This window comes from Protopterus annectens, chromosome 4.part1 (genome assembly GCF_019279795.1).
Source record: "Protopterus annectens isolate FY-2018-M chromosome 4.part1, PAN1.0, whole genome shotgun sequence".
Taxonomy (NCBI): domain Eukaryota; kingdom Metazoa; phylum Chordata; order Ceratodontiformes; family Protopteridae; genus Protopterus; species Protopterus annectens.
The window spans coordinates 417,694,065-417,718,842 of record NC_056734.1 but is presented as its reverse complement, the minus strand read 5'-3'; the positions used below and the strand labels follow the sequence as shown (position 1 = coordinate 417,718,842).

The window sequence follows — 24,778 nt, the reverse complement described above, 5'->3', positions numbered from 1 at the left end:
TAAAGGAGAAAATTTTGCATACTTTGGATATTCACAGGCAGTTGCGTTATTATTTGAGCAGAACCAAGGAGTTCAGACAGTCTCAGCAGTTGTTTGTTTCTTTTGCCTTGGGTTCACGGGGTAAACCTGTTTCAAAACAAACTATTTCTAAATGGATTGGGTTTTGTATTTCTTTCTGTTATTCCCATCATGGTAAGGAGATTCCGGCTGGAATCAGGCCTCATTCCACTAGAGCTACTGCTACTTCCACGGCCTTTCTAAGGGGGGTAGCTACAAAAGACATTTTGGAGGCAGCTACTTGGAGTTCAGTGCATACTTTTTCTAAGCATTACCACCTTCCTCTCTATTCTAAGTCTAGGGCTGGATTTGCCACTGCAATTTTACAGGGCATTTTAGCAGCCCCTAATGCTTTATGATTTTTACCAACCTCCCTTTCCCGTTGCTTTGGGATTCTACCCATAAGTAAGGACTGCAGCAATGTGAGATGAAGAACATAGTACAGTTTTGTACCTACCATAAATGTAGATGTTCGAAGATCCACATTGCTGCAGTCCAATTTACCCTCCCTCCTTCCCCACTGTAGTTTAACAGGGTGCTATGCTTTAGGTGATGGTTGTTGTTGGGCATGTTTTTGGGAGGTATTCTGTTTTTGACTGTGGCCTTTCTGGTTTGGCCTTCTGACATCTGGGGCAAGAAAAGACTGAGGATATGACGTTGGTCATGCGCCTTTATACCCTGACGCTCTGTCAGTTTTAGGCACCCATGACCGACGTCAGCCTAATACTTTGGTATTCGGGCCGACCGAGGACCGCGGACTACCCATAAGTAAGGACTGCAGCAATGTGGATCTTCGAACAGCTACATTTATGGTAGGTACAAAACTGTACTTTTTTATGCACGCATTCCTTCATACAGGTAGAAGGTAACATAGACGTGAACACTTTTTTCTCTCTCTCTAATGTTTCTGTAAATATTACACTAGCTAAAGACCAGAAACCCTGCTTAACAAGTGTAAAAAAAAATGGCTTTATCTCACTTTCATGCATGCATATACTCCCACACTAAAGTTCACACTTTTTTTCTATAATTTTTTACACTTGCTAACCAGCAAAAGGACTGCTTAACAAGCGTAAAATAATGTTGACTGTTAGCTTCCTTCTAGTCCGTGCTTTATGGCAGCGGAATATATTGCTGTGAAGCGGAGGTCTTGTTTTCAGAGTGCATTACTTGTACATTAACACCCTGCTGGAGAGCATTCGATATCCTTTTACTCGTTTGCTGCAGTATTCATAACACTGAGTCTGCCGCTGATTGACTTTTACATCTGGCCAATATACAAAAGTCTAGTACTACAGTGAGGCACCTGCAATGTTGCAAAGAAGCAGAACATACGTCTGTCATTAAAGTGATGTCTGGTATAAAGTGGATGCCTGCTCATACCAGCCCTGCAGAACTTTTCTGCCACCTCTCCAATTGTTTGCTCCAGTCATCGCTAGTCAGACAAGTTGCAAACCTTGGTTCAGAGAAGTGCCTTATTGGGAGTTTTCATTGCTATCTTTTGACTACTGTGTTTTTTGTGATTACATGTCAGCTGGGAAGGGCAAGTTAGTGTGGAAGGCAGATTCCACATAACTTTCACAACCTTTGTTTGTTTTGGCTAGGCCCTGAGTGTGACCATACTATCTGTTTTGTCTGCAAGTCCTTTGTCCCCAGGACCCTATGAAGTTGGTTAGCTTCTCTAAATTTATACCTGGAACATCAGCACCTAAAACGTCTCGCACGTGATATGGATGGTAAGTCAGGCCCTGCAGTTGAACCACAAGCTAAGAAGGCCAAGAAATCTCAGCCTGATTTACCTGCTGCTCCCTCTGGTTTGGACATATCTCCTGTGGCTGATATTGGCCCGGAGACTGCTCCGGAGTTTGTAGCCACTTTAACGGGTACCAGTGTGGAGGCCATGTAAGACCCTACCAGCACGTCCTCTGGGGAAATGCAGGCTTCAGACTCTGTTGGGGGAGAACCTTGGCTCATTGTGACTGAAGGCCTGTGTGGCATTACCCATATCACTGTACAAGACTATGTTCCATCCAACATTGTAGAGTGTAGGCCGGTGTCTGGCTTATCCATCTTCCACCAAATTGAGGTTCCTAAAAACACAAACCTTTTTTAAACGAAACGTATTCCTCCTGTTCCTCTGGAACAATCACCGGATTGGCAAACCTTTTCCCAAGGCTTATTCAACGTCTTTATGACCTTGAGAGAGTTCTCTCTCATTCTCTCTTTTCCTTCTATTCCTCCATTTACTCCGCAAAAGAGGACTTCTGAGGAGTGTTCCTCAGATGAGGATCCTCTGGGGATGAATCTTTGGTTTATTCAGCTCAGATTTCTTCTCGTTAGGGTTATGCCTCCCCAGAAGAAAAATCTTAATGGCACTGATTCCCTTTATGGATATCTCATTTGGGGTAACTATTCTTTAGATGAGGGAGTTCTTCAAATTGGACTGTTGTCAGGTCAGACGTCCAAAAAAGGTACTATGAGCTGCTGCAGATGGACTCCCCTTCCCCATTTTCCATACCGCCTGTTCTGCCAGCCTTCGTGGTGGATCCCTTTGCTGCAGCTTCAGAGTGCCCTGATTTTCAACCTCCTGCCCCCAAAAGGCCAAATAGATTTTATAAAGTGCCGGAGGATTCCAAACTTCTGTTCAGATGTTCTGCAAGTCCTGCTACCATTTCAGTTTCTGCAGATAAGGCTTCCAAGATGCTGCCTTCCACTTCACTGCTACCCTCAGATAAGGAGACCAAAGTCATGGGGAAAATAGGGAAAACAAAGTTTATACTTCAGTTACTCTGGCTTTCAGGGCCATTAACTACCAGACCCATATGACCCGATATTACTTGACCCCTTCTCTCGGTTGCTGATAAACTTTTTGAGCTTCCTGTCTCTCCTACGAAGGCCAGGCTTTCCTCCATCCTTAACTTCTCAGCTCAGATTACATGTTTCAAAAAGTGTAGTTATGTTACAGTGGAGACATCAGCTAAAGCAGTTGCATCTGGGTCAGTCCTGAGGAGGTACTCTTGGCTCAGGCTCCAACCCTTGCCTGACTACATTAATGGTTTCCCTTGTGCCCAGGTTACTGAGGAACTACTCTACCAAGACCACCTTTGCAAGAAAGTCTGGCAGTCCCCAATCTTCTACAAGTAAGAGATACCAGGAAACAATTTTCATCTAGATTTACCACCTCTACTCCCACACAGAAACGGCTCTTTCAGGCTAAGACAGTCTGACTACCTGCCTCTTGGACCAGTAGCATCTCTGTCCTTTCACTTCTCTCTCTCTCTCTGCTTGGATGCAGATAACTCAGGACTCTTGGGTACTACCTATTATCCTACAAAGATACTTTATGGTGTAGAAGACTCCTCCCTTTTGGGGGTACTCCACAGCAGCCAAAAGAACAACTGGAACTTTCCCCAGGTTATTTCCACCCTCCTTTCTCAAGGCACCATTCAGGTAGTGCTGCCTTCCCAAGTAGAAAAAAAGGGTTCTACTCCAGGATGTTCTGCTACCCAGGAAGGATGGTCCTTGGCGTCCCTTTCTAGACCTATCCCAACTAAATACCTTTCTGAGAGTCTCCATCTTTTGTATGTTAACATTACCCACCCTTCTTCCTCTCATCCTTCCTCAGGCCTTTAGAGTCACTGGACATCAAAGATGCCTATCTTTGTATTTCAGTTTATCTTTGGCTCAGAAGTTTGTTTGCTTTGCTATTGCTTCCTCACCTTTTCAATTCTGTGCTTTGCCTTTTGGATTGTCTACAGTCCCGATGGTCTTTACAAAATGCTTAGCTCCTCCTGTCATAGCCTTCTGCAGCCTACAGGGTATACAGAACATTCTGTACCTAGACTACCTTCTCCAGGCTTAGATTCCAGACATCCTTCAGGAGAGCCTTTCCTTTATGGTGTCACTGTTGCAGGGTTTAGGGTTCATGATCAGTTACCAGAAATCCACTCTGGTCCCTTCCCAAGACCACATCTTCCTTGGCTGCAGGATCCAATCAGACAGGATGCTGGCTTCCTTACCCCCAACAAAAGGTCCTGTCCCTCGCCTCCTACTTCCAGGACCTCTTGCTTTTTCAATCTCTAACTACCAAGGAGTTTCTTTGCCTCCTGGGGTCATGGCATCCACTATTCCCATGGTTCCTTTAGCCAAGTTACACATGAAGAAATTCCAGTAGTTCTTTAACAGTATGGGTGCAGCACTCCCATCCCCTGGAGTTTGTCATCCCACCTCCTGCCTTGCCTGAAAAAGGAGTTGCACTGTTGGATTCAACAGGTTTCAAGGAATCCAGGCTTACACCACCTGTTCCCACTAAGGAGCTGTACACGGATGCTTCAGACATGGGATGGTGAACTACGCTAGACTCATGGAGGGTCAGGTATGTCTGATCTCCAGCCCAGAAAAGGGAGCACATCAATATAAGAGATGAGGGCTCTTATTTTCTTTCCCCAGGGGTTTTAAGGTGGCTTACTGACAATACCACAGTCCTCTGATATGTCAACAAACTGGGAAGGACACTGTCTTACCTCCTGTGCAGGCTGGTCTTACAGGCCTGGGAATTAGCTGCCCAGTCGACTTTCTTGGCAGTTAACATACCCTCGACCCAGAATATTGTGGCAGACACTCTGAGCAGGTCCATGACTCACTCCAGAAATGGATGTTACACAGGGATGTGTTTTTGGACATGGTCTATCTATGGGATACACCTCTGGTATGTCTCCCAAGTTTTGTGCCAGGATTCCAGATCCTTTGGTGTGGAAGGTGGATGTCCTGTTTCTACATGCATTCCCCCCTTTCCTCGTCTCCAAAAGGTCCTGTTGAATATCCCACAGGAGCAACCAAAAATCTTGCTGGTGACTCTTTTGGTCAAGACAGCATTACTTCCCCCTTCGGCATTTAGCCAAGGGCAGTCACCACAAGTTACCCCACAGAATGGATCTACTCTCACAGGACAAGGGAACTTTAGTACACCCAAATGTCAACTCTACAACTGACCTTGTGGGTGATGGGGTTTTGATTCCCTTTAAACACCAACACCCATTTTTATGATGACTTGCTACAAGTTCTGCAAGAGGACAGAAAACCCACTACTAGGAAATCTGGTTTCCAAATGGGAACTGTTTTCTATCTATCTGGTGTCTTGTAAAGGATTTACAACCACTGCCAATGGATGTTCCAGTGGTTCTGTCCTACCTGTGTGAATTATTAGAGTGGACCGTCATACTCCTCAGTAAAAGCTCACCTTTATGCTATCTCTGCATGTCTCCTTATGTCTCCTCCTTTAGCTTACAGGCTGGAATTTGAACTTTTCTTAAAAGGCATCCTTCACATCAGACCACCAAGGAAACCAGCCCCCCCCCCCCCTTTGGGATCTCAATTTTGTCATTAAAAAAACTTAAGCAAAGCAAAAATGATTTCCCTGCACCAAAGTCTCTCCACAAACACCGAATAAATTTCAATAAAACTTGTATGAAGACACCAAGGCGATATCCAAAATACAATAAAACGTTTATTAAAATAAAAGTGCACATGAGCCCTTTCAGGCAACAAGCCCTTCCTCAGATGCATTAAAACAGTTAAGTCATACATTTTAAATACCGTACCATCCAATCCTAGTATTTTACCCTCCTTTTCCTTAGGGAAGGTTTTAAAGGAAAAGCAGCGTTTAAACCTGGGCTCCTATCAGCCCCTAACTTTATTATCCATCTCGCTTCATTGCATTCCGTTTCATTGACAGCATCCCCACCTCTGTTTTATTGACCATTTGTACTACCGTAAATTTAAAGGAATGACCTCCTTTTTCACTAATGTGCTGTGCTAAAGCATTACGCAGGTTTCGATGTCTAATCTCTTACAAATGTCCAAAAATCCTGTTCTTTAACATACAGTTGGTTTTACCAACGTAGTAAGAATCGCATTTTTTCACATAGCTATATAAACAAGATTCATACTTCTACAATCTGCATATCCCTTCAAATAATATCGTTGTCCTGTTGTGGGATGTATAAATAAATTATCCTTATAGATATAGTCGCACGCTTTACAGTGATAGCAAGGAAAAGTGCCTTGACGTTCTATCCTGACCATCTTGTCAGGACCTGACTTAGATTCATGTCATAACATATCTTTTAAATTTTTATTCCTCCTAAAAGTAAACCTTGGTTGTTCTCCAACCATCTCTATTCTGCGATCCGTATGCAGAACCCCCCAGTTCTTGATAATGTCACAAGCACCCCTTATATGTCATTACCAAATGTAAGCATGAATTGTCCTCGTCTGCAATGAGCGTCCCTTCTTCTCTTCATACCTCCATTGCTGCCTTTCCTGTTATACAAAGGCTTGGCCCCTTGCCTCCGCTCAGATCTAACTACATCCACTGATGTAGCCACTTGTCCCCTACTCAAAAAAAATATTGGGCAAATCACCCCCCCCCCACACACTAAATATATATTCCAACTCCGAGATCGCACCACAGTGAGGAAAGGGCAAAAACTCCAATCTTCAGTGTACTGCGATCCCACAACAAGCACCTCCATGTCCGGGTGTTTTGTTCATTAGAGCGTCCGCTTATATGAACTTTCGTTCATATAATATAGACCCCCTGACTTTTACTAGTGATTTTCCTATTTTCTTTTGTGTTTTATAGCATTCTTCATAGTGTCTTTTCATTCCTGCACCTTTCCTTTACTAAATCATTTGTCTCTAATCATATTTGTCTACTGGCTACCTTCAATGTCCGATCTCACACAGTGCAAAATCTGATCTCAGACATATTTTGAATGGGATTTGCTGTGCCTTTTCAGTCCCTGCTGCTGTTTCTCCTTGACTGAATCTTTTCATGCCTGCTTCTCTAACTTGTAGCTATCCCTCTTCTCTTTGACATATATTGTCCTTTCATACTGTTAATGCTTATCTGCTTTGCACCCAATTAAAATCTTTGAAATCCCTTCATCTCCCATCTCACCATCCTCTATTTCTCAAGAGTACTAATTTCTTCAGTTGAGTTGCTTACCTCAAAAATATTATATAGCTGCTTTGTGTGATGCGCATTTCTGCCTTTTTTAATTGGTCCCTTTAGAAACTTGCTAAAAAAGTGCTGCTTTGCATTCTGGCATTTCCAATTATATCTGTTGTGTAAAAAAAAATCCTTTGCATTCTGAAAAGATGTTTTTGACTGCATGCTGAGCACCAACTGTCCTCGCATGCAGGTGAGTTTTTTTAATTCAACTCCGATTTTCATCTGCAGTTTTCACTAGTTGTGTTGATTTGAAGTCTGACAGTTGTCAGTTTAGTCTTCTAAGTGATTTCTGCAGAAAGATTTGAGCGGTTAGCGTTCTTGCCTCACAGCAAGAAGTTCTCTGGTTTGATTCTCTGCTTGGGTGCCTTCTGTGAGGAGTCTGTATGTCCTTGCAGTCGTGTGGGTTTCCTCCAGGTGCTCTGGTTTCCTCCCACATTCCAAAGACATGCAGTAGGTTGATTGGAGACACTAAATTGGCTGTAGGTGCATGTGTATGCGAGTGAGTGGTATGGATGAACTACAGTGACAAGGCTAGCCACCTGGGGTTGTAAACCTTGGCTCGAGATGATTGTCACTGGTGAAGTGGCACCCTTCCCCCATGTGCAAAATGGGAGAAAAAGGGGCATTACCAATCAGATGATGACGTTTATTTTCCTGAATTCTCCCAAGCCCCCCTTTTTTCCTTTAGATTAAAACTTCATGACTGAAACTGACAGTTATTATTATTGTATAGCTCATTCTTTATAAACCTGAGTGTTGTCACCCATGATGGAAGTACACTTTGCTTGACTTGGTAGTACTGAGAACAGTCGTTTCATTGCAGAATGTTTTATTATTATTTAAGTTTTTTGAAACTTGAATATTTTAAAAAAAAAAAAAAAAAATTCAGATTCAGTTTAGAGCTGAAGGTAATAGGTAACCTTAGCAATTATTTATGAATTGTAAATAAATCAAGGTAAGTTACCAAATTATAAGTTGGTCCTTTCAGCTGAAGCCTAGGTACAAGAGTGTTTGAATATATTCTCTCCCAGTCAAAGAACTGAAACTGTATTTGCTGAAGACTTGAGATTTTTTTCTTTTCTTCTAGATGAAACCTCTCCTGTGGAAACTAGAGTTATTTTGGTTGGAGATGCGTGCAGTAATCAACAGCTGTTGAAAGCCTTGGAGGTAGTGCACTTTTTAATGCATGTTGGTGATGCTAAAGGATAGAACAGCAGTGATCAAAATGCGTAAAATATTGGTATGGCACAGTTTTTTTTTGTTTGTATGGATCTTTGACAGGCTTTTGTATTTGCTTCATAATCAACAGTATTAAGGAGTTAAGACCTGTTGAATGTACAGTTACAGAAGTTAAATACTGCAGTTTTTGTGTTGACTGAGCATGAGCTAAAACTCACTACCTTACTGCAAGTGGTCTTGTGTACACAACAGACTGTGTACTAGGGTCTTCTAAGCACTGCCCTACACCTGCAGGCTTACCAGTTGCTGATGCAATCTGGAACAACTGATGTGCAACATGATTTTTAACTAGCTGCTGTTGTCCTTTTTACTTGAAATTCAACAGTTACTGGTTTAAAACCCTTTTAATTTCAGTGAAGATCATGTTGCCTGAAGTCTGTGCCCATTTGATATACTTCATGTAATTACATAGTTTCCTTTATATGTTACTTAAGAGCATCACTTCTTATCTAAAGTGATTTCTTTTAGCATATGATTTTGTTTAGATGCTGCAATTCTAAGACTAATAGGTATTTCAAAGCCCATTAAGGAAGCATGCTTGATTTATTTAAAATGGACACTTTAAATTTTATATATATATATATATATATATATATATATATATATATATATATATGTAAATGCACTCCACTTACACAACCAAAGGCTCTTTAATAAAGCAAAAATAAAGTAAGCGCTTTCACAACAGCAAACTGTCGCTTCATCAGGCAAATAACAATAGATAAAGACCATGATATATACCGCTCTTCCTTTAATAGAATCTACTTTGAATTCACCATCCATGGCAGCTGGAAGTGAACATTTCCTTCTTATCCTGAATGTACAGGATAATCCTCTCCTGGATATAAATTGCATTACTGCAACAGGTACCAATTGTGAACTTAATCCATTTCCACCTGAATTTCTATAATGCTATAGGGAGCTTGAAAATAAAATATATAAATACAAAAGACTACAATGGCAGTGTCTGCACCTACAAGCCTCTTTGCAACATAATGTCATTCCAAGAGGCTTAAGAATACTAAATATTCCCAGTTAGAGATCAGTATCCTGAGGTGCTTGGAAGATGGCAACTGATGAACCTACATTTTAGTGCTGAGTATGTACAACTGCTTATTGACTTCTTCGCTCCTATGGAACAAGAATTGAAGAATGACGTTATTTCTATCGAGAACGACATTGCAAGCCATTTTTCAGCTGATGTCATAGAAGACAGGCTGGATCAACTACAAGAAAGTATAACATCTTATGACAAGAGACTACAATCGATAAAAGTGAAAAAAATTGCAGAGAGACCAGAGATATTTTCAAACTCTGTACGTTTTCTCTTGGCCTAGAGAGACTACAACGGCAGCGGTTAATGAAACTGTCAATTACTCACGCAGCTAACCAAGAAGCAGCACGGCTGAAAAAGGCAGCACAATGGATGCAACATGCACTAAAGTAGCTGCCACAAGTTCAACTGCAAGTCAACATTTAACTATGAATGCAGCTAATGATCCCTCTACTGAATCCACTTCTAATGCCCCAGATGTCTTTGACATTACGAACATTCTTGCTAATACTAAAACTAAATCAGTTTCTGACATAATGCAACATGTGAATAACAACACTGAAGAAAACAGCGTTTTTTTTTTTTTTTTTAGAACAAAATCGCATGACAGGGTTCACACTAAAGAATCCTCTTCCCATCAAGAGCAGATCTTTGAGTCTAGTAAGGAAAGGCAAGCTTCAATGAAACAGGACCAAGCGAAATCCCTAGATTGTAAAAAGGCGCCATTTTTAAACTCAGGTTTGGTTTTCAATATTTCTTCCTTTGAGCTAACTAAAGAAGATACTCGGCTACTTAATAAAGGTTTATTGTTTATACCTGTTAAGCAAGCAGACCATGCTGAAATGCTCGAAGACCTAAGGTTACGAGTTAGAAACTTAACATTAAAAAGCATGTTCAGTAATACCAATGAAGTTTCTAGTTACAAGAGACCTAGTACATTTGTCGCCATTATGCACCCTTTTTGAAGAGGGGACTAAGGCTACTTTTTGCAACATGACCAGACAAGATTTTGGTGCTCTATATGAACTTAAAAACATTTATTCGATTGACATTAAACCTGCAGACAAGGTTGGTGGGATTGTCATTCTTGAAGATTTATATTCAACACAGATGAAGGCATTGTTACAAGATGTAAATACTTATCAGTGCATTCCTAAATTAACTGTTACTGGCATGATAGAAAGTTTATTTTCTAAACTTTGACTTACTTAGGACAGGTTTAATCAATGAAAATGTATTTAAATATTTCAACACAACTAATCCTGTACTTCCTAAAGTTTATGGTTTACCTAAGATACATAAGAACAGGTCCCTTCCACCTATGAGACCTATTGTATCAGGTAGAGGATGGTGTACTGAATCTCTTATCAATATATGTAGAAAATAACTTGCACACACTTTGAAAGTTGCCACACTATTCTGAAGGATGCCAAAACATTTCTAGAAAGATTACACAGCAGACTGTCTACTCTGGATAGCAACTATGTTTGCCACATTAGACATAGAATCCCTCTTTACTTCTATCCCTAACAAATGGGGTATTGAAATGATTAGATCCTTCCTCACTCTGAATAAATGTTTTGATGATTATCAAGTTAAACTTATTTGTGTTCTATTAGAGATCATATTAGAAAACAATAGTTTTATTTTTGAAAATGATTTCTACCTCCAGAAAATTGGCGTGGCAATGGGCACTGCTTGTGCCAACAGCTACACCAATCTAGCGTTAACACACTGGAAACAGTCCACTCTTTTATCAGACACAAATGTTTTGCGTGGACATGTCCTCTGGTATGTCCGCTTTGTGGATGATATTTTCCTGTTATGGGGAGGCAACACTAGTGAACTTCATCAACAAGTTGATTAAATGCATACCACTACTGAGTTCTTGAAGTTCAGCTATAAATACTCTTATGATGAAATAGAGTTTCTGGATGTGACATTGAGGAAATCAAAGTTGAATCAAATATGCAGCAGCATATATAAGAAACCAACAAGGAAAAATGCACTGTTGCATAAAACAGCATGCACCCCAGGCATATTCCCTGTAATATGCTAAAAGGACAAGTTTATAGGGTGCTTAGATTACACAACAATAACACTGATGTGCAAAATGCCCTACAGATAAGTAAACAAGAAGTTTTGGAAAGAGGATATTCTGAACAAGAAATAATGTGATTGAAGCATGGACACACAGAGGTGACTGATGCAAACCATATTTCAGAAATGCAGTCAATGAAGAATTGGATCATAAGACAATCATCACTACTATAGATAAGTTCAGATGTGTCTTTCAGTACTTGGTGATATCAATGGCTATTGTAATATCATAAAAAAGAACTGGAAGTTCCAGAACTGAAGAACACAATCAGTAACATGCCTGCATTCTCTTTCAGAAACAATCAATCATTGAAACATCACCTTTGTAATAAGACTATGAATAGACCATGTGAATCCATGAGAACAGGTACCTTTCCTTGCAGACATTGCTCTGCTTGCCAGTATATTTATTCAAACTCAGTTTACACACATCCTACTAAGAAATGTACTATTAGGATCAATTACTATGCAGATTGTTGAACTACCCACTTAGTCTATTTTGCCTATTGTAAGCAATGTCATGCATACTATATAGGCAAAACCAATAGACTACTAAAGGACAGGATACTGGAACACATCAGAGATATCAGAAGGAGAATAATGCATTAGCCAGTCATGCCATACTAACAGATTCTTCACACACTTAAGTTTTTTGTAATCCAAGTTATAGAGGCCAACCTACGAGGAAGAGACATTGACAGTATTACGGATGCAGCTGAGCAGAAATGGATACTTTTATTAAACGCAGAGAAACCAGATTTAATTGTGTCTTTTTTCTTCATTTGGCATGACATATATAACTTTTATACGTATTTGTATTATCAAGCATACAGTCTTTTATCTCAACTTACATCAGGTTTTAGAAGTTTGTAACATTTTCTGTTTAAGTGAATCTCTTTACCATGTTTAACTTGATGACAGCTAATTAGAGTGTCTGTATATATCATGGTCTTTATTATTTGTCTGATGAAGTGACAGTTTGTGGTTGTGAAAGCGCTTACTTTATTTTTATTTTTGGTTTATTAAAGAGCCTTTGGTTACATTTTTATATATTTTTTTTCTTTATTTTGTTTTATTGCACTCAACGTTATCCTCAAAAGCCGTTTTGTGCCTACTTTAAATTACATAACTGCGGTTGCTCTTCTGGGTGGAGAAAAGAAAATGGCTTCAGTTCTTGAGTGCTGCTTTGGGGTTTTACTTTAATCTTACATGGACTTTCCCATGTTTCTTTTAAAAGGCTTTAATGTACACTAATAATACAGAATGAGCAAGTATACAAGAGTGTTTGTCAAGCTACTGCAACATACTGTTAAGTAAGGCAGTTGGTTCCCTAGTACATGGGTTCCCAAACTGTGCACCACGATGCTTAGCAGCTGATTTCTCAAGTAAGTGAAATACATGTATGAGTGTCTGAATGCGTGCATGAAAGCAAAAGAGGGTGGGTGTGTGGTGGGTGTGTGGTGGGTGTGTGTGTGTGTGTGGTGGGTGTGTGTGTGTGTGTGTGGTGGGTGTGTGTGTGTGTGTGTGGTGGGTGTGTGTGTGTGTGGTGGGTGTGTGTGTGAGTGTGAGACTGTGTGCGTGTGTGTCTGAGAGAGACTGTGTGTGTGTGAGAGAGACTGTGTGTGTGTGAGAGAGACTGTGTGTGTGTGTGAGAGAGACTGTGTGTGTGTGTGAGAGAGACTGTGCGTGTGTGTGAGAGAGAGACTGTGTGCGTGTGTGAGAGAGACGGTGTGCGTGTGTGAGAGAGAGACTGTGCGTGTGTGTGTGAGAGAGAGAGACTGTGTGCGTGTGTGTCTGAGAGAGAGACTGTGTGCGTGTGTGTCTGAGAGAGAGACTGTGTGCGTGTGTGTCTGAGAGAGAGACTGTGTGCGTGTGTGTCTGAGAGAGAGAGAGACTGTGTGCGTGTGTGTCTGAGAGAGAGAGAGACTGTGTGCGTGTGTGTCTGAGAGAGAGAGAGACTGTGTGCGTGTGTGTCTGAGAGAGAGAGACTGTGTGCGTGTGTGTCTGAGAGAGAGAGACTGTGTGCGTGTGTGTCTGAGAGAGAGAGACTGTGTGCGTGTGTGTCTGAGAGAGAGAGACTGTGTGCGTGTGTGTCTGAGAGAGAGAGACTGTGTGCGTGTGTGTCTGAGAGAGAGAGACTGTGTGCGTGTGTGTCAGAGAGAGAGAGAGAGACTGTGTGCGTGTGAGAGAGAGAGAGACTGTGTGCGTGTGAGAGAGAGAGAGACTGTGTGCGTGTGTGTCAGAGAGAGAGAGAGACTGTGTGCGTGTGTGTCAGAGAGAGAGAGAGACTGTGTGCGTGCGTGTCGGAGAGAGAGACTGTTACTTGGAGTTTGGGAGATGAAGCACCGGGTTCACAGAGAGGGTGCTGGAGGACTTGGCTTGGACAGACAGCTGAGGACCTAACCCTATAGCTGTACCAGTGGGACCTAACCTTATAGCTGTACCAGTGGGAAGTCTTATTGGGGACCTGGAGGAAAACCAGATCTAGAGAAATCTGGACCCCAGGCTGTGTGTTCTCAGTGTGCTCTTAGGGAAATTATGCTTGATCCAGAGAAGTCTGCATCTGGAAATACTGTGTATCCTTGTGTATTCCAAGTGCACGTCCCTCTCCAGTGTCTATTGGGGTTTAGGCTCCCTGATTACTGGCCCAGTGTGGGGACGTCACACTTTACATAAATTTTCTTAGGTGCATAGATAAGTGCTAAGCTAGCTGCCCTTGCGGGCCATTTTAAGCCTAGCTAGTTTCCCTTTTTGTGCTTGAAATAACCTCTCATTTGGTTATAGCTTGACCTTACCCATCCCATGATCGATTTTAATTATATGTTGCTCCTAATAAGAATAACTGGGATCATACCATATATAATTTGAGGGAACCTGTGCAAAGATAAAGCGTTTAGGCGTTGCCTCTGACATTATTTGTACAGGGAGCAGTCTTGGGGTAAATTTTTTGATTCCCATTCATAAATCGAAGTTGCAGTTGAAAATGGACAGGGTTGAACTTTGGTTTAGGTGGATGGGGAGTCTGTTCCACAGCAGATGGTATCCTCTATGAAAATTACCTGTCCCTCCAAACCATTCTGTAGATGTTGATGTAGAAGTTTAAATCCCTGTATGAAGTACTTCTTTCATTTGACTTGCTAATTTGCAGTAAAAATCCATCAGTAATAGTTCGGAGGATGCCTTCTATGCCAGATACAGGTCACCTCTTAGCAGTTTGTAGAAAACAAGAGTGTAGTGGCAGAGCTTTGAATCAGTACATGTAAGACATGTTTAGGCCTTTTATTCTTTTAGTAGGGTATCTCTGTGGGCATTCCAGTTGCATGTGTCTGAGCAGGTACATTCCAGTAGAAGCATTAATATTTAATGATTGGCCTAATGAGGGCTTAGTAAAGGACAGTGACATCCCTAGATCTAGTTGCAATCCCTTTGTTTATAAGCTGTGCAGTTTAGAAGGACTTTCTTCCAACAATAGTTGGTCAAAGGTTTGTAAGTCATTCCCTTTGGTACTGAGTTTTGCTTCAGAAAAGTAGATGCCAAACAGGAGAGGACCCAGCACACAGCCATGGTGATTGGTCTCTTGTGGAGGTAACTTGTCCTATTTTGATTATCTGCATCCTACCTGTGAGACAGATGGCAACCCAGTTGGGTGACATAGGCGTTTTCTTCCCAGTTTATTTAGATTTTTCTACTATTCCTGAGTATGGATTTGTGTCAAATGCTTTGGTCAGGTCAAAGTATGTGGTGTGGACTGTTTTGCTTCCATCCATTACTTGGGTGACATTTTCAAAAAAATCCACCAGGTTGACTGAGCATGACCTGCCCTTGATGAATCTAGACTGAAACGAGTCCATTGTTTGGAGGTTCACTATGCCCTGCTTAATTCCATGATTAGCCTTTCCATGGCTTTGCATATGAGGCTGGTCAGAAGAGAGTATGTAATGCTTGGGTCTATCGGTGGTGGTCTTATGAAAGAGAATGACTGCAGCTGTTCTCCATTCAATAGGTGCAAAACCTGTTTGAAGGATGAGATTGAACGGTGTTAGCACTATGCACTATTCGGCCCCACCCTGTTTAAGATGATCCATCCAGGGATATTATTAGGACTCTGATGCAGTATGTTTAGGTTTTGATAGCACTTTCGGGCCTTAGTCTTGCATGATAGCTGGAGGAGAGTCGTTTCTGGCAGATCTTGAGAGAGAGATGGAGGGGAGGGAGAAGTAAAGTTAGAGCTAAATTTTTCGGACAGTAGGTTCACTACATCTTCAGTCTGTGTGTAGGTAACATCATTGACATTCATCTCATCACATTGTGCGTTTGAGATCAAGATCACAAGTAAAAAAAAAAAAAAAATGTCTCATGATTATTTGGCTTGGGTAGCTATTTAGCCTCAAACTTGGCTTTGGTGGATTTTAAGCTCCTGAGTTGTTTAAACTTTTCCTGCTCATGTCTCACTCTATAATTTGTCTAGTTTATTTCCATTTTCAAAGTTGTATTTAACCTCATTTCTATTCCTTGCATATTTTTCTCTCATATAATCAAGTATCTTTTTTATGGAAATTAGTCGTCCTAACCTTTTGTGCATAGATTCTAGTAAATAATTTTTTCATTTGAACATTATTTCAAATCTTACCAGGTTCTTCTGCCATCTTTCCACTGAATATATTATTCCAGTAGTTTTACATTGCAACTGTTTTGCTTACATATAGTCCTTCAGTAATCTTTCTATTGGTTTAGATTTTGTTTTGGCAGAATTATCTAGCAGTAGTTTAGCCTTTATAACCCCAAGATCACTGCACATCAGAGGTGGTAAAACTTGACAAGTAACAACGGTCTCGTTAGGAACACAATTTTCAGTATGTTCGTTTCTGGGTAGGTTTGTTTACAGTCTGCAGCAGTTGTTCCTAAACATATGTTGTAAATTTCCTTTGTCAAATCAGTCTTATTCCAGTTAGTTTCTGGTAAATTTAAGTCCCCAGCTACTGTATTTTTTTTTTTTCATCCTGTGTTTCCTGCAGGAAATGTATAAATTCCTGAAGGTTATCAGTTGACTTTCGTCTATACACTCTACCAATTGTAATCTGTTCTAGGGTTATCTTTTTTTGGGAATTGCACAATGTACAATATTGGTGTTGTGGTTATTAACATCTTTGTTTACAAGTCTTGTACATTTTTAATTCCTATCATAACACCTTCACCTGTTTTTCTTGTTGGAATGTCTGTTACAGAAAAATCATTTATACTCTGAACAGGTTTTCAGTCACTATTATTTAACCATGTTTCACAAACTAACTTCAGTCTTGTGTGAACACAGCTAATTTTCCAATAAAAAGTTCTTAATAGTCTCCTAGCATTAACAACCAGCACTAATTAAATCAAAGTTTGCGGTCTGTAAAATGTTAAATTTATTACCTGCCAAAAGTCCTGTCTTGTGTTAAGTCAAATATTATAGCTGCTTCAAAAACTGTTGTCTTGACAAATGTGGACATGATCCTGTCTTAACTGTGTGCCCAAAATTAATCTTAGATGTGCTACACATTCTCACTTTTTAAGAGACTTTTTTTCATGTAGGTATTGACCCACATTCCATTCACTTGACCTGACTATCCTTTCTGTGTAATTTTGAAATAAATCCTATCCTGGGCCAGGGCACGGGTGTCACACCTTTTTATATCAGTTAAACTCAGAGGTAAAAATCAAAATCTTCTACCAAACAGTAGCACAATAAATCATAAAACAATTGGTGTCCTTTTCTTTTTCTTACTGATGAATTCTTCAGAGTTGCTCAGTGAGTAGTTTTGACAGAAAAGAAACAGGGGTGGGTATGCTCCTGTGACAACTGCAGTGGATTAGTACCAAACTCATACAACTAAATGGGCTGAAATTTTAATGACTTCCAAGTTAGTCTGCCAGTTGGTACAGAAGGTTGTCTGTGAGCTGAAGTTCCTTTGGTTTTAGGCTTTAACTCTGTCAACCGTTACTGGCTACTGTGCAACCTTGAATAAGGCATTTGACAGAGCATTTTTTGGACAACTGGGAATTTGGCCTAGGCTCCACACTGGTTCCCTGGACTGTAAGCCTAGTAAGTCCATATGAACTTGCAAGTTGTATTAGGTGCATGAGGGGTGTGGTGGTGGTGGGTCACCCATCATATAAAATAAACTTCTGGCTATGACTTGGTTAGATTGAATGGGTTTATCAGACTGGCCTGCTGTAAAGTGAGGTGAAATATACCATAACAATGTAGATGGTGCTTGACTGTTATTACTGGCATTTACTCTCCCTTGAGTGGAGGTGTTTGGATATCTTGCACTGCACAATGATTGGGTATTCACTCTGCTTTCTGATAAATTAAATGCTCTCTTAAGATCTCTTGCTATATGTAGGTGGCATATGTAGTATTAATTTTATGGGATGATCAAGCTGCACAAGAGGATGATGTGTTTGGCTTGCTCTCTCTAATAGCGTGATCATGGCAGGTGTTACTCATTTTAATACACTAAGCTCATTAGAAAGTTGACTCATTACTTGTCCCCTTTTAAATTATGATCTCCTAAGATGCTTCCTTCCTAGAAAAGATTGACGTCATTTATTGCAACTTCTTGAAATGATATGAAATTTCCTGAATCACTGCGTAAAAATCTCATCTCTGTTTGTTTTACATATTCAGGATATCAAAATGCCTTGTATAAAGGCTGAGTCAATGGAGGAGCTTGGAAATTTGGAGAACACAGATTTTGAGGCAATTTTTGTTCTACCGGACTTTAAAGACCCTGCATTTGACTATTTGAACAGTCCAGAAAACAGGGTCCTGGGGCCTCCAATTGTCATGTTATGTGCACGTAGAAAAGAGGTAAGAGATTTTGATGCTGCTAACTTTACAAATATGAGCTAAATGATTATGATCCACTGTAATGCTTAATTCTGCTAATCTCTATGAAGTTGAAGTAGCTTGGATAGTAAATGGATATCTGTCTTGACAGGTTACCTATGACAGAAATACATGTGTGGAGAGACCTCACTTACTATTTGAATTGTAACGTTTTAATGCTCATCATATTGATCGTTGCTGCAGTAGCCTAGCCTTAACTATATGGGTTCTGTCCTGCTAAGGATATAACAGATGGCCAGCTTCTAAAGTTTCAAGGGTAATTTCCATGCACCCAAACAGTCCGCTTAAGTTGAACTGAAGAAAGTGGTTTTAACACCCAGCCCTTCAGAGCCTTCCCGCTGTCAAAGAGCACTTTTCTTGTGAGCGACCGAGTCTTCTAACGCTTTCCATTGCTGTGCCAATCCATTCTGTTGGGGGGGGTACAACATCCACTTAACTTTCACTGAAAGTGAAGCTCGCTCTTTAAAATTATTTTATACTGGGAAAAATTAGACTGTCGCACAACTCTTAATAACTTTTAAATTGTAGCATTACTTTTTTTTATTTTGTGAAAAATAGTTGTTCATAGGTTCATACTAGGCTATCTGCCCTAGGGCATTTATAAGCCTAGCCAGAATGTGTTTGGCTTTCGCCACCCATTTTAAATTTATTTTGCTATGCCCTTTTTCGAGGTTAGTATACTGTGCCTCTGTCTAACATTGACACAAGTGATACCCGGGGTAAACCTACGATCTCCCATCCACTCAGCAAGATTCCTCTTGAAGAGAGTCGATGAGGGACTCTGCCTAACCTGGACTGGGATTTTATTCCAGAGTGAAGGGAGCCTCTGGGTTATGAATCTGTCCCTCCAGCATGTCCCATTTATTTCAGTGCTGAGGTTCAAGTCTCTTGAGTGCGTAGCTCGATGGGATTTGGATTTTCTGAGGTGCAGCATGTCCATTAATTCCGGGTTGGACATGGCTTTATACGTCAGGCACAGATCGCCTCTGAACAGGCGGTATGCCACTGAGTAGAGCTGGAGTTTCTTTAACCGGGCAGCATATGGCATTTGTTTGAGCCCTTTGATCCTCTTGGTGAGGTACTTTTGGGGTCTTTCCAGTTGCTGCAGGTGTCTGGTAAGGTACATCCCAAAAGGGGCATTGTACTCAATTATGGGCCTGATGAGGGGTGAGTAAAGCGGCACGATGACCTCCCCTGATCTAGATGTGAATCCCTTCATGATTAGGTGGGCTATATAAAATGTTTTTCTAACCACTTTGGCCACGTGGTTGTCAAATGAGAGATTGCCATCAACTTGGGTCCCCAGGTCCCTAATTACTTCCGTACGTAATGGATTACCACCTATGTGGTAATTTGTGGACACTTTGTTTTTGCCAAAGGGGATGACTATACACTTTTTGGCATTTAGCTTGAGGCCATGGCTCTGGCACCAGTTGTCTGTTTCTATGAGGCCCTTTTGGAGGATGCTTGTGTCGGCTGGAGAGTCAATTATGACGCCCAGTTTGCAGTCATCTGCGAACTTGGTCAGCCACAGTCCTTCCGTGTTGGCCTGTACCTCCGAGAAATATATACTGAACAAGAGAGGTCCCAGGACTGAGCCTTGTGGGACACCACTTGTAACTGGTTTGGAGTCTGACATGGCTCCAGCAATTCTAGCCATGTGGGTTCTGTCCTTGAGCCAGTTTGCAATCCATCTAGTGACATAGGGGTTTATATTTAAGCTGGTGAGCTTATCTATAATGCCAGTCGGGTATTGTATCGAAGGCTTTTGCGAGGTCCAGGTAGGCTGTGTGGACCACCTTCCCCTCGTCAATGGCCTTGGTAACTGTTTCAAAGAAATCAACCAGGTTTAAGAGGCAGGATCTGCCCTTAACAAAGCCGAACTGGGTAGGATCCAGTGTCTGTAGGTCCCCAATATCTTTATTTATGAGGTCCATGATGATCCTTTCCATAGCTTTGCAGACCAAGCTAGTCAGGCTTATGGGATAGTTTCCAGGATCCGTTGAGGCACCACCTTTATGGAGAGGGACCACTGTTGCTGTACGCCACTCTTTGGGCACATATCCTGTAGTAAGGCTGAGATTGAACAGTAGCTTTATGTTTGGGTTTAGCTCTTCTTGGAGTTCATGTAGGACACAGCCTGGGACACCATCTGGTCCCATTGATGCTGTGTTTTTTGCTTTGGAGAGGGCGGCTCTTACCTGAGCATCTGAGATGTCAGGGGGGCAGCACTCTGCTGGGATAGATATTTGCCCTTTTGGTGGGGGAAGTTTGCACTGAACCTGTCAGCTAGGATGTTGGCAATGTCTGTGGGTTCAGTGTATTTTTTGTCATTTTGGACTAATTCTGAGCATATCTGGGAATTACCACCCAGGTTCCTAACATAACTAAAGAAAGCCTTGTGATTATCCTTAGTGTCCTGTGCAATTTTTCTCTCTAAGCTGGCCTTAGACGATTTTATGAGTGCCCGTAGTTTTTTTTTGCTAATACTGATCAGTGATGCCTTCCCTTTTTAGGATTTTGCTCTATCATTTAGTAGCTTCGTCCTCCTATTGTATAGTTTGTTTATGGCTGGGGTCCACCAGACAGGACGTCTGCCTTTGGAGGATTGGGTCTTCTCCCACAAGAGTGCAGACCATGAACCTTCTTTAATGTAAAATAACTGGCCTGAAGCCCAAGTGCTTAAACCAGAACTAATACACTTTAAGAATAAGGCACTGGGCTCTCAATCAGCAGTTCCCAACTTAGAAGGATGAAAGCTACCTGTCCTGCCACCACAGTGCATGCCACAAACCTTCCTAATGTAAAACAGCTGGTCAGAAGCCCAAGTGCTTAATCCAAAAGACTTAAATGATAGCTACACTTTTAATCAAGTTACTACCAAGCAGTAACTTTTAGAGAATGCCTGGATTAGTGCTCAAGTTACACAAACAAAGCTAGATCCAGCAGGCCCGAATCCAGTCTATGCCACAGCAAACAAGGCGCAAGTGTTTAAACCAAAAGGCTTAGAATGAGTTACACCAAGCAGTAATAAATACGATTGAGTACTTTTAAGATGATGCAAAAGTCAAATAAAGTAGGTAGAAACACAAGTACAGTAAAAGCAGATGAAATTTTATTTATTTTTTTCTGAACAAGTGCTGAGATCAAAGAAACAGATTTGAGTGCTGAAACTAGAAAACTGGCTAGTTATAAGAAAAAAAAAACTAAGCTAGAAGGCTTCCCTCCAACACAGAAGGGCTTGGGGGCTCAGAAGCCTACAATTAGTCTATACCACTTAACAGGAAAGGCAGGAAACAAACTTAATTTTTTTTTCTGTTTCCCAGATGCTCTCTTTGTACACAGTAGGAGTGCCTGAAATCAGAATATGATCTCACTGCACTCAGTTGAGTGAGCAAATGAGATGGGCCCAGAAGGGGTATCCAAACAAATTTACAAGAGGGGCGGGCAGTTTCAAGGCCCATAAGATTAACACCAAAACAAAAACACTGAGGGTGGGTGGGACTAACTGAAGAGCAAAGTCAAAACTTCCAGTTCAGTTAATATTCCTGCAACACACAGTTAAAATCAATTTAAATACTGTATTTTTTTGAAAAAAAGTGCAGATAAAGGTACTTAAATTCTCTTGTACGTCCAGTTGAATACAGCAAGTTCTTAGCCGGCCAAAGCTGAGGTTTTTAAGCAGAAATTATTTCACACTGTACCACTTAAATAGGCAAGGACAGGAAATCAAAGAATGTGGCTACCCCCACACCTGTAATTACTAGCAAATAAAATTCAGCAAACACTGAAAAAATGAATTGAAACTATTTTTTCCTTGGTGAAAGCTATTTATTTTTGAGGAATGCTGTAATGGTTTAAACTGCTTTTTGCTGTGTTTTGGATGGAAAAAGTGGTACTTCCATAGTAACCTGTTTTACGCACTACTGTTGCCAGGCTTCCCTGTGAATTTGGCATCTTTTTCAGCTTTACCATTTGTAAAAGGAAAAACTTCAAAGACCAATCCACGTTAGGTTCAAGCAAGGCACCCTTTATTACTTGCAGCAGGGAGACAAAGCATGTAGGTACAGGATTTGTCTGGCTCTTTGATGATCAGTATGGTATTCTTATACAGTTCTCATGTCACACAGAAAATGTTACTATTCTATTGCTGACTTGGTCTGATATTTGCTGTCTTGCAAAAACATTTTGAGAAACAACATGGCCATGGGCTTATTTTAGCCCACCTTAACTTTTCAATTCTTCAATTATATAGTTCTAATACATGTTGCATTTTGTCTAGATTCAAGGTACATTTCTAGCTTTGGTACAAGTAATGCTGACAATGGTTTATACTTTCAAGCATCTATTGTTTTCTTTATCAAAGCTTCTAGCAGCTGCATATTTTCTCATGACATTAGCAAAAATGAAATGTCTCTTAAGTTTCCAATAACTGTGCAGATTCATGCAGTGTGAACAGAAAAAATGTATTAACCCTTTTAAACCCAGAGTGCACTAAGCATATTACTATTATATATTTTTCTAACATTTCCCCCGTTTTAATACTTTTATTCTACTTTCAAGATAAGCATAAACAGTTTTTTCTTCTCCTAACCTCTTCCTGCTCAGGATTTGCAGTTAAGAGAGTCATTCAGTTTAAGCTCATGAAAGCCTTTTCACTTTTTTAGCAATTCTTCAAGTTCAGCATCTTGGTATAAGGTTTCTGAAACTGAAATGTCTACAAAATTTTTAATCAGCCTTTTTATGGAGGGGATGCAGCAGCACACGTACCACCAGTAGGATTATTCCTACACAGATGGCAATCAGAATGTTCATCAGGATGCTGCCCCAACCCCCAAACAATTTCTGGAAAAAGTCCGTCAACGGATTTGGTCCTGGTTTGGTCATGGCTGACACTTGCTGAATCACCTCAAGATGGTTGTCTGTCTCGTGTTTGTGATCAAGAATATACGAACAGCACTCCTGTATTAAAGCGCATGTACCTACTCTCGCGCTAGGGTGAAGTCAAGAGCCATGCAATTTTGAAGCACCACTGTTCTCATGGCAGTCAGTCACCAATTCTAGGGCAGAAAAGGTTGCATTGCTCATTATTTAAAAAAAACTTAATTTTCTTAGTTCCCAGATTGATTTTGTTGCTCCATATGCTGGCAGTACACCTGCCCACGATATAACTGTATCACTCAAGTCCATGTTTGACAGTCCATTGTTCCCCGAGCCCAGAGCATGATAGTTTTTCCAGCGCGCATTGATTTGCCTCACTGGATTGACAGGCTTCTTGATTTCTCGTACATTCTGAATTTTCCCTTGAGGTAAAACTGCTGTGTGTCGTATGGCTGGAACCAGGTACCCCAAAAAACAACTGCCGGACCAATTCTCAGGTAGCCATTTATATGCTTTTCTACTGCATAAAGTAACAATCTTCTACTTCAGTAGTAACTTTACTATACCCTGACTCTGCATGAAACATTTTTTTGTCAATTATGGACAGTTGCTTATAGAGGTCAGCATTATGTTTTACTTCACCAGTTGTCCTATGCATCAGTTCAACAAATAAATCCTAGGTCGTGTTGCAATAGGATCCAATGTTATCAGGTTTAGTGTAGCATCTATAGGGAACAGTCACATTACAATTGCTCCAACCCACCTTGACTGTATCATTCTTATAAAAACACACAGTTCCCTTCTGTCGAACAGACAAGTGCAGTGCTACTTTATCTTGTGATGTGACATCTGATGTATCATGAATTAGGTTTTCCCAGGTCTTGTTGGCTCCTAGGGGAACTGAAGTTAACAGTAACCCCCCATATGCTGTTGGTAAAGCTCTGCAAATCCAGCAATTCGAAACATTGAAGGTTTCAGCATACACATATTTGATTGCCTGGTAAGTGTTAAAGTTCGGGTGCCACTCTGCACGCTTGTTCAGTTCAATTTGTGTGGCTGAAAAAATGAATGGTCACAACAAAAAGATTGTCACTAGTACAGTCAACAGGATGGTTATGCAATACTTTTATGGAAATGGTGGTTCTGCATTTCTGTTTTCTCCGGCTCTTCTAAGTAGGTGTATTTGGATCTTACTGGATTCCGTCATTGGACACGTACTCTTACTCTCTGCCCTAATAGGACCTTCAGCACCGATGGTTTCTTCACTGGGGTTGAGACGGATCAGTCCTATTGATCTGACCCCCCCCCCCCCTTTGTAGCCAGACTTTGTGCTGAGGGCCCAGATGGAGAGGTAAGATTTTTGTCCAACTCAAAGTTCTTAACCAGCTTGCAGTGCGTCAGGTGTAGCCACGAAGCTCGTTCTGCTGTCTTGACTGCAGTGGGTGTCCAAAGAAGCACCTGGTAGGGACCTTCCCACGTTGGCGATGCCCAGTTTTTTCGCTTGATTTTGATCCCCACCCAGTCTCCTGGCGTCACTGCCACT

At 41.0% G+C, this 24,778-nt stretch overlaps 1 protein-coding gene across 1 annotated transcript in view; it reads left to right on the top strand.

Annotated features, from left to right (window-relative positions):
* ECT2 (epithelial cell transforming 2) overlaps positions 1–24,778 on the top strand; it is a 1,537,379-nt gene that overhangs the window by 262,607 nt on the left and 1,249,994 nt on the right. The window contains exons 3-4 of the mRNA XM_044070772.1: positions 8,160–8,239; positions 18,133–18,315. Of these exons, the coding sequence (XP_043926707.1) occupies positions 8,160–8,239; positions 18,133–18,315 (263 nt within the window). The remainder of the gene's footprint in view (positions 1–8,159; positions 8,240–18,132; positions 18,316–24,778) is intronic.